The sequence below is a fragment of the Polyodon spathula genome, chromosome 16 (genome assembly GCF_017654505.1).
Source record: "Polyodon spathula isolate WHYD16114869_AA chromosome 16, ASM1765450v1, whole genome shotgun sequence".
NCBI classification, from domain to species: Eukaryota; Metazoa; Chordata; class Actinopteri; order Acipenseriformes; family Polyodontidae; genus Polyodon; species Polyodon spathula.
The window spans coordinates 31,863,993-31,878,661 of record NC_054549.1 but is presented as its reverse complement, the minus strand read 5'-3'; the positions used below and the strand labels follow the sequence as shown (position 1 = coordinate 31,878,661).

Here is a 14,669-nt window from a genome sequence, read left to right as displayed (position 1 = left end):
AGCACCTGCACACAAATATTCTGGACTAAATATAATCCTAAATTAATTGAGAGATTTACACGACTCATGAATTACACAAACCCCCTTGTCTAAAAAGGGATTAGTCACTATAGTGATCTCTAAGGGGGTTTCGGGGGTTGCTGAATGTGTGGTAAAGTTTACAGTCATCAATGCTGTGTTGTTACAAAGGAATTCTGAATTTACATCCTGTTGCAATTCATAAAAGGATTTGAGACATGGAAAAACACTTTTTTTTTTTTTTTTAAAACCACAACATTGCATTTCCATTACATGCTGTAGCACATTGATGTTTGGACAACAGTTTTTTTTTTTTTTTTTTTTTTTTTTAATGTGTCTTCCAAGACACTAAGTAATTTGAAGTATTAACAAATGATGCTAGAAATAACGTTTTTAGATGCATATGTTCTCAAACAACAGTGTTTATATCCTGTAATCTTTGTTTCTTTAACAAAATTATGAAAATTTCTTATCATATTCCGTAAGCCCGCTTTATCTCAAGAAACATGTAATCTCGTCTTGAACCCATTAATGCCCTTGTATGGTAACCCTTTTCACATGTGCCTATTACATTATACTACCCTGTCTCAGAATTTCTATTTCAGGTACAAATCACGAGACCAACTTTAGCAATCACTGTCAAAATTCCCTAAATCATATCTATTATTTTTGATGCCACTAGTGACCAAGTTCCCTCTTTTTGAAATGAGAATAAATACATTTTCCCCGTTATAGATTATACAGTGTACCTTTTCAGTCTGGACCTCCCTGTATTGCTTTCTTGAACAGGGCAACTGCATCTTCATTTTAAGAGGGCTATTCTCAATGTCTTTTACTCCAGTGTCATTAGTCTAATTTTTTTTATAAAGAATGCTTAAGAGACATTGAATGTAAAACACATTTCTGTAACTTAATTTAGTGCTCATCTCCATTTAGAAAAGAAAATGGGTCAAATTGTGATTAATTTCTATTTTTGATAAACGTCTCTTTATATATTCTGTTTAACCAGTCATCTGATATCGCTAGTACAGTACTGTGAAATTGTTTACCGATTTTAATTCATTTTGCCTGAGCTCAAACTCAGCTCAAATACAGTTTGTTTCATATTCAGTTCGTTGAGATTGCTCTATTGTTACTTGTTATAACTGTCAGCTCACACTGCAAGTGTAATAACAGATCACCACTTCATTGTTATACAAACCTGCACTCTTTAGAAAAATGAAATGCAGGTAAGAATAAGAACAGTACACTGATAGGTTACAAACAGGCAACAAAAATATACATCTTAAAGCAGTGCCTTACCTTAAATGTCCATTAGAAGAAATCCAAAGAATTGCCTATCACAAAACAAGAAAGAAGCAACCGCCACTTATCACTGCAGTCAGACTCCTTCTTTGAACCTAAACTCGCATGAGTTTCCAGGCACCTCATTTCCCTATTAATTACGATTGGTGGGGATTGAAGGTTACATGACCTGCTCTTCTTTGAAACAGTGCCATGTGACACAGACAGGAGAACTATATGTCTTATTTAAAAGACTGAAACTTCAAAAGCCCAGTGCCCTGTAGCATCATGCTGGGGCATTAGTTGAGTTTGTCCAGAGGCGATAGCTCCCCCCTACTGAGTCACCAGCACCTAATTAGTGCCAGTGGCAGCAGTTAATCTGAGGTAAGAAAAGTGACCATCAATGAACAATTACCTTTGTTCAATCTTCAATACCAAGGTTTTCCACGATACCTCTTACTAATGCCCCTATACCCTATATATAGCCATGAGTGAATGCAGATATTCAGAACTTTTAATTATTACACTTACCCCTGCTTCCATAATGATATTTCAGTAACTGCTGGAAGCATTATATAAAGGCTTGACAAGCCCAGAACTGACTTAGTAGGTAATAACTTTTCAGAATATTATACAAATTATAAAAATCCATAGTTTCCTCTCACAAACTACCTGTTTGTAGGTTTGCGGTTACACATTTCTCAAGTATTTTGTGGGTTGGGAAAAATCTTTATTTTCCCACTGTCTGGTGCAGTCGGGATAGACAAAGGTGTCTTGTTTGAAATACTTCCTGCAGCTGTTAGACGGAGACTTGCTACTGCATATTTGTTCCCATGTGTACAAAAGCATGATTCTTTGCCATGATATACTGTACAGTAAGCTTTACACTTTTAAATGTCTTGTACTATTAAAACGACAGTGGAGATTGCAAATACTGAACTTAGGCCTCGCACACACACAATGCAGTTGGCTCGACAGCCGTATTTACAAACAGCACTTGCTGTGGTTGTTTGTTGTACACACACACACACCTTTTATTACTGAAGTGAGTGCACTCCCTGTTTAAACAAACACGCCGATCGTGAGGTTTTGTGTGACAACATGGACGCTGTGCTTTTGTTTTGGCTGTTGTTTTTTGAAGCAAGCACAGTAGACACCGGCAATCAATCGAGAGCTCGTCCAGCTCAGCTATGCTTGTTTTGAGAAGCCGTTTTGCTTTTTCTGCACTGTACAATGATGGCTGAACAAAACATGTGGGCAATCTTCCGACCAGAAGGCTGGTGGGAACGACTCCAGGGAAGTGGTGTAGTGGGAAATGAAAAAGTGGGTAAACGCCCAGGTTTGGTGCTCCAATTAGGTTGACCATTGTTTCCATTTTTTTAAAATTGGGTTTGGAGGATATCAGGGGTAAAAATGAAAGGCATTAAAATACATTTCTGGCACTCAGTTCCACAGGGACAATGACAACAAAGTTTTAAGAATAACTTTTGTTTTGTAAATAGCATAAAATAAAGAATCTCCAAGGCAAACACAATGCACACATAATAAATGTCAGAACATTGGACAACCATATATCCCTTATATGAGAAGTGAATAAACGCTACATTGCTCAAATTAAAAGTGGGCAAATGCTGTTTACCTACATATATCCTCGACTACACCACTTCTACAGTGGCATGCAACTGACTGGATAAAAAAATAAACGCAGGTGCTAGGAATTTGTTGAGACGATGACATCATTGCTTACACTGTAGTCCACTGAGCACATCTGCAGTTGTGTTGTTGCGGTTGTAATACACACACACAGTTAGTGCACATTAACTAACCAAACTGAATTAATATCCGCACTCAATACTTGCTCTGAAAAGGATTAACTAGTGCGGTTGTCGCTGCCCTTTGTAACCAAACTCTGTGTATACAAACCGTATTAAGAGCAAAAGGTGAACTCACAAGCGCATTTAGCCCATGTGTATTTGTACGTAGCCTTATAGCTACAATGGTGTCCTTTTATTTCATCATCTTAAGAAAACACACTCTTCTAACGGTACAATTTGACAGTGCAGGAAAATACTACTATGGTTATTTTGAATCCTTAATAATATGGTTTGATCCTTTTAAAATGCTAGTTGATATGACATGTGGTTACTTAAGAAGTAATCATTTCCTCCACCCATCATATAAAGCACTGGTGTACTCTATGGTACCATGACTATATTTGTAATTTGGGTAACTGTGGTATTATGGGCAGTTCTATAGAAAACTATAGGATTTTTCATAAGTGATGACTAAACTTCCAAGAAGTAACTGAGGTATTTTAGCCTGCTAAAATGTGGACCTTACTTCATTAAAGGCAATGCTTATGACCACTGAAAGCTGTACAGTATGTCATAATGCATTATGCATTTCTATGTATACACTCAGTACAGTACATTTCAGTACAGGTGGAGATGAGGACCAACCACTGCCTGTCCTATTCAGTAAGGTACCTTTGACAACCGCTGTTTCACAATTACAGGACCCCTTTCCTAGTGTACCTTTTGTATACAGTATACAAGGCCAGACTGTCACTGCATCGAGTACTTGTACCTGTGAGTTGTAATTTGAGAGTTATGTTCAGACCTTGACGCAGTGGTCTAATCCATCCAATCACAATATTAGAAGCTTCTGGTTGAATACCGCACTTGTCATGTGCTCCCATATACAGCCAATCATGTCAGTGCTTATGTCATTGTTAACAATAGAAGCAAATGGGATACAAAAAGGCAGCGGCAGCAATACAACTGTAACCAACTACACATTAAAAAAAAAAAAACCTGCTCTGAAACTGATAATTCCCAATGACGCTACCGTCTCAACCCCTGCTGGATTCAACTGAAATCGATAATTCCTAATGACGCTACCGTCTCAACCCCTACTGGATTCAACTGAAACCGATAATTCCTAATGACACTACCGTCTCAACCTCTGCTGGATTCAACTGAAACCGATAATTCCTAATGACGCTACCGTCTCAACCCCTGCTGGATTCAACTGAAACCGATAATTCCTAATGACGCTACCGTCTCAACCCCTACTGGATTAAACTGAAACCAATAATTCCTAATGACGCTACCGTCTCAACCCCTGCTGGATTCAACTGAAACCGATAATTCCTAATGACGCTACCGTCTCAACCCCTACTGGATTCAACTGAAACCGATAATTCCTAATGACGCTACCATCTCAACCCCTACTGGATTCAACTGAAACCGATAATTCCTAATGACGCTACCGTCTCAACCCCTACTGGATTCAACTGAAACCGATAATTCCTAATGACGCTACCGTCTCAACCCCTGCTGGATTCAACTGAAACCGATAATTCCTAATGACGCTACCGTCTCAACCCCTACTGGATTCAACTGAAACCGATAATTCCTAATGATGTTACCGTCTCAACCCGTGCTGGATTCGATAAGCTAAAATGTAAGCAGAGTCTTTGCTTTACAGACTGGGCTATGACAGTCAGGATCTGCAAGTCCCATTATCTAATCAGTGCAGATGTTGTACATGTCAGAACAATGTGGCTTCTAATCAGAATGAGTCTAGATTTTTCCTGTTACATTTGTGTGTGTGTTTCTTCTTTGGCCACCTTAAAAACTGGTATTAATAGATCTTTTTTGGTATAGTGATTTTCGTGCATTGATTTGTGATACTAGTTACACATAACGTTTAACTTTTAACACACTGCCATGAATACTAAGAAAGGATTTGCGACATTTGTATCACACTGTATCCAATAAATTGTTTTGGGTCTGTTTGTTTTTAACATGCCATCAACTTCCATGCTAGGTTTCAAACCAAACAAGAACTCAGATCAAACAATTTTGCTCCAAAAGCCCACTAATAAGTTCCATGTGTCACAGAGCGCCTTCTGTTCCAAGTTTTGTTAGATTGATGAGGAAGCACCTAGCCCTTACTGTGAACAGAACTTAGTAAATGCAATGCTAAGTTGGAATGGCTACTGTGCTGTTATATTTGACCACAATAATTGAAAGATGTATATCTGTAGAGACAAAAGACCTCACTGTTTGATGGAGAATCCATTAGTTTAGTTCAAATAACTTTTTTTATGAATCCTAGGCCATAGCACTATAAAGATAAAGGAAATTATTAAATGTAAATCAAATCTTATGCTGGCTTTCAATCTTTAATTGGACACCATATGGATTCTTTCATTTTAGTTTGTCAGCGGTTTACTTAAATCAACATAGATGGGAGATTATACAAATATTACTTATAATAAAACTATCTCTGCTTATTGTTTATAATAAATACTCCCAAAATATGCAAGCCTAAGTCAAAACAAATAAATATTTATTTTGTGGCCATCTGCTGGAAATTCTTTCAATTGTGTCTACAGGGTCTATTCTAACATTGAACAAACAGGAAAACATTTCAATATACATTTTCTTGTTGTTCTTAATATAGACAAGCAAGGTTAAAGTTATGAAAATAATCAAAATTCTCCTTTTTAGAATGTATGTAAAAAGATTAAACTCATCCTTCAAATTGTACAAGAGCCAAAAGACAGAGAGCCCCTCAAATTAATAAATGATTGTAATTGCTTGGAAAGATTCAGTTGTATGACCCCAAGGTGTTGAAGACAATGCCGTGCCAAATTGGCTAACAGAGCAAAACCACTAAAGGAGACAGAAAATGTGCTATTTCATTCCCCTATACAGACCACACCAACCCTTAGGTATAGACCAAGTAGGAGAAGAAACTCACTTTTGAATACTGTCTACATTGTAGGTTACAGTAAATTGGTCTGAATGTACAGTTCATACCTTTACTCCTACAAATGAATACATTATTATAAACACAAAGGGGAGATTCAATAGCAATCACTCTTTTGGCTTGGTGCCTCCAGTCAAAAAAAGGTAACACACTAGAAATTAATTTTTTACCAGTAGAAGAATACTAATGTTAGTCTTGCCTGCTACAGAGGGTTATCATAATATAATGGACTGGATTGTCTGTTATGTTACATCATGCTGGTAACAACACACGTGGCAGTATTCTTTGTATCTGAGAGATGTTTGTTGTCAGTGTTCATTGTCAGCGCAATTTTGAAGCTCTGAATTGTATATGGAAACTCTGTTGTTATCAAAATCTGTCAACAAACAACAAACCTGATTTAACCAGGGAAACTTTTAAGTAAATAAGTGAGTGGTTCTAAACAAACTAACAACCAAAAAAGTAAACCTAGTGCTTTAGAGCAATGGTAATGGAAATAATGAAATGCACCTCAAATAAGCCTATTTCACAAAGAAAGGTTATTCGCAGCACATTGACACATGACAGGGTGAATCTTGTTGCCTTTTGAAAGCATTGTTTAAAAGTCTAAGATTTCAGAAAGAGACACTGGATAAGTGGAAGACCCTTGGTGCAATTACAACATCCAGCCACTGCGTGGCACTGTGTAAAATGGAAACTGCAATCTTTAACCAGAGTGGGGCTGTGTAAGTAAAACTCATTAGGTTAACAGATTAATAAACAGAATGATTTCAATAACTCTGATTTTTCATGGATTCTTACAATTAAATAATACTACAATGCTACTATTAAATGATGACTAATTTATCCCCAATTTTGTAAAGTAAAACACAACATTTACACATATTCAGTTTTAATAATGTATATTATAAACATGCCAAATAAAAAACAACAACTACTGTACACTGCACCAGTAATTTTCCAGCAGCCCTCTCTTCCTGGAAAGATCATTTAATTTATTTGTACACACTTTGGTGTCATTTAAAATTTAAACTAAAAAAAAAAAAAAAAAAAAAAAAAACCCTTTTGTACCTGGTACACATCCCCCAGACCACACCACGTCCTCATGACTTGCTGGCAGTGCCTCAGTCTCTCTGCATACCATTTCCTTAGAGTAGTGATCGTCAAATCCCAAACAAACCGGCTGCCACTGATCAGAAAGTCTTCAACTCCACACATAAAGGCTGAAGCCATTGCTTTCCCTTATTTTTAAAAAAAAATGCTTTAGCCAGCTGAACTTATTCACCAAAAAATGTGTTATTCCTCACAGAGCTGGTGCTACGTCGGCAGCAGCCTCTCCTTTTCCATGTATAGGGCAGGGTGGTGTGAGAAGCCAGGGTCAGATTTAAAACAAACTCCTCTTTCAGCGTGCTTCCTGGGCCGTCTCCAAGACATACCCCCTTCAAGTGCGCTTGAGGCCTGGCCAAGTGCTGCTGAGGCTCAGCCCTGTCCAAGCTCTCTCATGCAGCAACCCTGTCCTGCTCTGTGGCTCACACACAAATCATTACTAGCTGCTGCTGGTGCTGCTGTGCTCCTCACATTGTATTGTGATCAATTCCCTTGTTTTATGACAACTACCAGAACATAGGCAGAAGCTGCATTGACAAAAAAAAGTGTGTGCTTTTTCCACAATCAATGCACATAAAATCCTGATTATTTCATCTATGTAAAACTATGACTGCTGACTCCTCCGAAAGCACTGCTTGCATCTTAATCGTAGCTCCTCGGCTGCTTTGTAACTCTGTGCATACAAAGCACTTTTAAAAAGGTAGTACAGCTTGCAAAAATATATGCTGGTTGAGCTGTACAAATGGGTAAAATATAAACTGTTTGGGCATATTAAAATAAACTTTTGCAAAATGATATGTTTAATTGAGCCCATGAGTATTTTTTAAAGTGTTTGTTTTTCCTGAATGAAGTCATGAAATTGTTCTTGACTGTCACTAAGGAGGCCAACAACAGTATACAAAAGTTTATTGAATATCAAACTGTATTTTATTCATAAAAAAAAACATACTTGAGTAAATCACGAGTTAAAGCTTTGCGAATAGGGCCCTTTATCTAATTTTTTGGCACATTGGCACATAGCTCACTAACAAGAAAAAGCCATTCTACAACCCTGTAACGTAAGCTAACTGTGTTACCAAAGATATCCATAGACAGTATGTAGACTGACTTCAATAGACATAATGCCCAAATATAATTTGACATTACATTACATACTCATGCAAAAAAAAAAAAAAAAAAAAAAAACAACAGGTACCAGTACAATATCTTCAAAAACATACTTCATATGCAGACAACAGAAATAAAATGGTCCCAAAAAATCAAGACTGCTGCCCCAATGCACAGAAAGCAACAGTGTGCCTTGTGCAAAATTCAATGCCAAAAACTGGGTGCTCAGGTCAGGTTTTGACCAGGCTGCTCATCATGAGATTCTATTTTTTTCTGAGAAGCAGGCCCAACATATTCCACCGTAAAAACTATATAAAGACCATACTTAATGTAGCAGAAGTCTGTGGTTTTGAGCTAAAACTATATGTCTTGGCCCAGGAAAAGATTTTTTAACATAACGAGGCCGCTTGCTAATTTAATAAAATGGTCAGGTTCCAGCAAACTGAGCAATTGAGACAGTGCTAAGATCGCTCCAAACTGAGTGAAATGTTTTCCGTCCATGGTTTCCAGCACGTGAGACTCCAGAGATGAGAGGCCCAGTACTGAATGGCAAGGGAGTTATACAAGGCAGGATTATTGAAGTGTAAAGGCAAGTTTTGGTAAGGACTTTCACATACTGTAGTTGACTCAGTAACTAATAGGCTTGAGCCAATGTCATTATTACTCCTTTTTCTACAGAACTAATAATATTAAATAAGAACAACAATCTTATAGTTTCATGATCAAATTTCTATTATTATTATTATTATTATTATTATTATTATTATTATTATTATTATTATTATTATTATTTGAAAACACTTCAGCAAGTGGAAAAGAGACAAAGACAGCAAGAGGACAGTATCACATACATTTTCCATTTGAATGCAATGTGTTTCTCGTATTAGAATATTTTGTTCCCCTCTTATTAAAATCGACTTGCCAGAAAAAATAAAACCATTGGACAAAAATGGGAGGCTGAGGGAGAAAACACCAAGGTCTTATAAATCAGTTCTTATTTAAACACTTACACTAAGAGGGCAGGATTATCATTTACAAGTTAAAAACCCTTTTTTTATTTTAAATACCAAGATAAAAAGAAAGATGCCTATATAAAATGACCAAACTATAGGAAACTCAGTGATAGATACTGTGTAAATGAACTGAATAAAATGCATATTAATGGAGACATATACATGTGTGTACTCTGAAACTATTAACAAAACTGTACTAATATCCACAGTGTGCTTTGTCTAGGTTATAAAGATTTAACCAGGACAGAAAACTGCTAAGAATCTAAATACTTGCAAAATAAATATTTGCACGCTCTTTTCCAAATGGGTTTTAACATTTTGTGAATTGTTGTGATCTTCCTCCCCATTCATTTCAGCTTCCTTAACCAAATATTTTGTTAGTAAAACACCAAATCTGATGATAAAAATTAATGAAATAATAACAATGGAACAATACTGGCAACAGCAAACTCTTTTACATTTCAAGTGGTCAAAAATGAAGTTTGCAAGTCCCTTTACAGCCAATTAAAAACTAGTGTCGCTTATAAGCAGTGTTTTAATGAAAGGTGAAGAAAGGTGACTGGCTGTTTCCTGCACTTTGGAAGTCTGTACTCTATAAAAAAAAATGTAATTATATTGTAATTTTATTGTAACAATGCTTTTATAACACCAATTCAATGTAATTACTTCTACATTGGATGAAAGTCCATAGATTGTCATCTGAAAAAAACCCCAAAAAACCCCATACATTTACAGGTGTTTTAGTGGCCGTTGATTCTGTCCCAGCAGTTGGTGGTTTGCCTTGCCTGGAGACACTGTACTGATACTATCCATTCAGGGATTGGTTTGAACAGCACAGTGGAGCTTCACAAATCTCCTAAGCCCTGCCCAAATTGATGAACCTCATTCCAGCTGATGACTGTGACCCAGGTTTAGACTGAAAGGCATTCTAATATAATAACTATCCAAGTGAGAAAAAAAAAATCTCCACATGGTTAGCATACTAAAAAAAAAAAAACATTTGGATGGTTGAGACTGTCAAAGTTTTTAAAGGTCACAGAATATACAGTATAATACAACTGAAAGAGCAGAGAGAGTCAGTGCAAGACTGTACTGCTTGTTAGAAGGCTGAAGCCCTGACAGGAATTTGTCAGCATCAATGTCAAACATGTCAATGTTCATTCACCTTTACCAACATGGGCATGTTACTGAATAAAAATGAGGACCAATAAACTAAAAATGGAACAATTAGTTTGGGCAAATAAAAATATTAAACACTTAGCACAAAAGGTACATTCTCACTCTTAAAGAGATTTTTGTATTTGCCAGACAAACTCAGGACAGAAATCAATATTAATCCAAGCTTTAGCAAAGCAGGAGGATCAGTAATGCAGAAAGCTGCACTGAAAGCACATAAGCTACGGTGCAAAGTATTGGACTTGTATAAAACATGCATTTGAAACAACAAGTAACCAGGATTTATTTAGACCTGTTTCAAAATGCCAGTTTACACACTTCATCCAATCCTGTTCGACTGTTTGGTTCCAAATGTGTGACAGGACTTTAATCTGTTTGGTCACGTAGCTCCTGCTGCAGTGTTGCACAGACAGCAGACTATTGGCCTTTTCTACACAACCCTATTATCCACTGTGCAATGGACCACCGGAATAGCATCAGAATAGTGTGGCGGTTTAAACTCCTCGCTGGCTATTGGCTCACCACTGGCACCTGATTGTTCCTCAGATACAGTAACAAGTCATCTATAACAGAGTTAATATACTGCAGCGCCTCAAAGGCTTTTTCATCTAGTCTTCAACAAGCAACCCATTTGGTACTGAATTAAGGTAAATTGGGGGGGTCTGTTTTTTCTTGCAATGCAGGTGGAAATTATTTATTATAAATTATCTATTTCATCATTGCCAAGCATTTTATTCATGCTTGCCTTACTGGACTTTCTTTTACAATTGAACCAAGACTTTATTATCAGCAAATGTATACAACTGGTACTTTCAATTTAGGTCAAATGTTTTCATTCACTCGAGGATTCAAACAAATAACTACATTAGATTTGCTGCAGGCAGTTTTACGGTTATACACAGGGCTAGTTTGCCATAATAATAACGTTTTTAATGCCAGAAAAGGCTGATTCGTCAAGAAATTGCCCCAAGTAACAATAATCCCTGGTTTTAAACCACATTTTTGATCAAAATAATGGAATGTAATTTTTTTTGCAAAGAACCTTGACTCAAATGAATAAATGATATCAGACATACTGAGCTACTGACTGGTAAAAGAAGCCTGTGAAAGTCAATTTGTTTCTGACAGCATGGTCAGTAATTCACATGTCATGACAAAGCAGTATCATTAAGCAGGGTCCTCAGTACATGCTCTGAATCCAAAAACACAACTTAAAATGCAGAGAATAAAACGACTGGACCCAGTTAAACTCAAATAATTCAATACAGCACAATTACACCTTCAATCACTCCTTATTCTGCAGTCCTCTGATTAAAATAAAAATATAAACAGTGAGTGATAAGCAAGGTGTAATGGGAAGATAAGAGGAGTGCCTATTGTCAAGGCACAAATGGCTGTTTGTTACAAAGAAACTATACTGTCACAAACTCTAGCATTGTTCCCCTTTAGTGCCAAATGCACACAACTGTGCACATGTTTCATTGTTATAATTTTCCTTCAAAAAAACCTTTACAATAACACCTGCTGTACATAAGTGTCTACTGCACTTCCTTCTGCTTGCACTAGATGGCAGCATCAATCAACCCCCCCCCCCTCTAGTGGTTAAAGTCCAGGGCTAGTAACCAGAAGGTTGATGGTTCAAATCCCACCTCTGCCACTGACTGACTCTTTGTGTGACCCTGAGAAAGCCACTTAACCTCCTTGTGCTCCATCCTGTGGATGAGGTGTTAAATCAATGTCCTATTGTAAGTGACTCTGTAAAGCGCTTTGAGATGGTGGTCCACTATGAAAGTCGAGATATAAAAACAAATATATTATTACATATTATTATTATATAGTGGACTCTGGAGAAGACTCTGCCAAGGACTATAAAGGTCATTTGCCCTACTTACTTATTTTAAAGTCTGGCTTTCATATGTCAGCGGCACAGGAACACAACTATTGTTACACTATGCTTTGTCATTTCATTCTTCTGGTGACCTTAAATAGAGACATTTAAAAAATCCAAAACAATATTTATGCAAGAGGCGTTCTGAAATACATAAAAATGAATGTGTAGTTTCAGTGTTCAGTAATTTATTTGTTTTTTTCGGGGATGTCATTCTGAAGAGCCTGCTCTAAAACACAAATCCTGAAACTGTGTCTAATAGCATTTGTATTGTTGTTGACGAATATTTAAATACATATATTAAACAGTTGCACTATCCCAATATTTGTACAAGAACATTTTTTTTAATGAAGACAACATATTTCTGTTTTTATATGTTTGTAATTTGATCCAGAACACAGTTACTTGCTCCAAAGTTGTGGAGCTAAATCCGTTTTTTTTTTTTTTTAATCCATCTTTAACATTTTTATGATGTGAAATAATACCATACCTTTCTAAAGGTTTGTAGTAGTCAATAAGTCAGCATGCCAGGTGTGCCAATAAAAGCAGTTTTATAATTTGACCGGGGGGTCTATTTTAGTGAACTAAACTGCAGCAGATCCAAGCGCTGCTTTCTTTTATATTAATCCTGCTGGTGCTTTCCCCAATTTGAACACTTTCTGAATATCACTTACTCCAAATAAATACAACATAAAGGGGTCCCCATATGCAAGTTTAAGGGTGGCAGTATTTAGAAAAGGGTTGCAGGTTTTCTTAATAATACTTTGAATAATCATTTGCATAGATTTACCCACCGATCAATAATTGTCTTAAATTAACCCTTTTGGGTATTAACTTAATGGGTGTCATCATCAGTGTCTGACACAAGACACAATACAATCACATGGTCTACTGAACCACAGATCAAAATTAATTAGCACAGGCTGTATGCTGACAGTGCAGGCCTGCTGTGTCTCAGTAGCAGGTGCCTTACTGATACAAACATGCCCAGAATTAATAAAATGCCAACTGTTTCCTTTGGAGTTCTGCTAGTGTCACTGTATTCATTTGTCTACGGCTTTCCTTATTATATTTCCCCTTTCATTTAGCTCAATTAAAACAAAAGGCTTCTGCTGTTTTGTGTAAGACATTTTAAGCAATAATTGGAATGTGCTTATCAACGTAAGTGAGAGAATCACTTTTTTTGGACTTACAATTATGAATTAAAATCGATATGACATTATGAATTAGGAGCAGCTTCTGATTTCACATAAAAGCTGATTTATAAATATATACGGAAAGCAAACGATTTGGGCAGACCATGATCTTCCATCTTCCTAATTCACATACAAAGGACAGCAGGAACAATGTAGACAGACACAGGCCCCCTAGCTGGCTGAGAGTGTACTACAGGATAAAGGATTACATTTATTGTATCTATCTTTTATTGCTGCGCTTCATGGCACTAAACAAACAAATAAAAAAATAAATAACAAAATAATCACTTGAGTGTTCATATGAAAAACTGGCATACCCAAGCACAGCTCAGCATTGTTCTTGTTCTATAGCACAGCGACTGGCACGGCATGCATCAGATCCTCCCTACACACCCTAGGCTGTCATCTCTTTGTGTCTGACAGGGGAAGAACATCCTGAGAGGAGACACCAATCCACTTAAAGAGCCAGCAGAGCTGGTTTTCATCTTTACTCAATAGGAAAGGAATTTAATTTCCTTCTCCAGGGATCACTGATGCAGCCAGCACCTCTGGTACATACGGTGTCTTGCTTTTCCTGTTCTCCGACATTGGACAGTATTTGTGGTTGTTTATTTGACAACCAGTTAATCTTCTTTGCCATCCTGCTCCTGTCAGCTGCTGAAATAAACAGGTTCAACAGTCACAGCACCTGGTGTATACAGTACATTTAATTATATATAATGTTTCTTTCACTGATTGTCATCACTCATTTCTTCAGAATCTTCTGGCTATTCCCCTATTGAGAACTTAAATCACATTAGACAAATACAAAATAAAAGACGATCCTCACCCCTGCTATTTTTGATCAACAGGGACACACTACTGCTATAGTGCAAAACTATTTTATATTAAATATACAACAAATTTCTTGTAAATGGACAATCCACATTTCAATAAACCTTTTAAAATACATTGCAGAAGGCTCTTGAAAAGAGTGATAAAGAAATCTGCTCCAAAACCAAACCCCTTAATGGCATTAGCATGCCTGTTGCAGGAAGTTTGATGTGCTGATTCATTTAGTGCACTGTAACTCGATTCTGTGAATACTGCTTTGTAGCAGAG

The 14,669-nt window shown here is 36.8% G+C and overlaps 1 protein-coding gene across 4 annotated transcripts in view; it reads right to left on the bottom strand.

The window, feature by feature from the left end:
- LOC121328589 (FERM domain-containing protein 4B-like) overlaps window positions 1-14,669 on the bottom strand; it is a 57,744-nt gene that overhangs the window by 32,576 nt on the left and 10,499 nt on the right. For 3 of the 4 annotated variants that reach the window (XM_041273379.1, XM_041273380.1, XM_041273381.1), the window contains exon 1: window positions 7,153-7,329. The exons of the other annotated variant lie outside the window; for it this stretch is intronic. In XM_041273379.1, coding sequence (XP_041129313.1) covers window positions 7,153-7,314 — 162 coding nt within the window. In that variant the 5' untranslated portion in view covers window positions 7,315-7,329. Of the gene's footprint in view, window positions 1-7,152; window positions 7,330-14,669 lie in introns of those variants that run through there. 4 annotated transcript variants of the gene reach the window in all.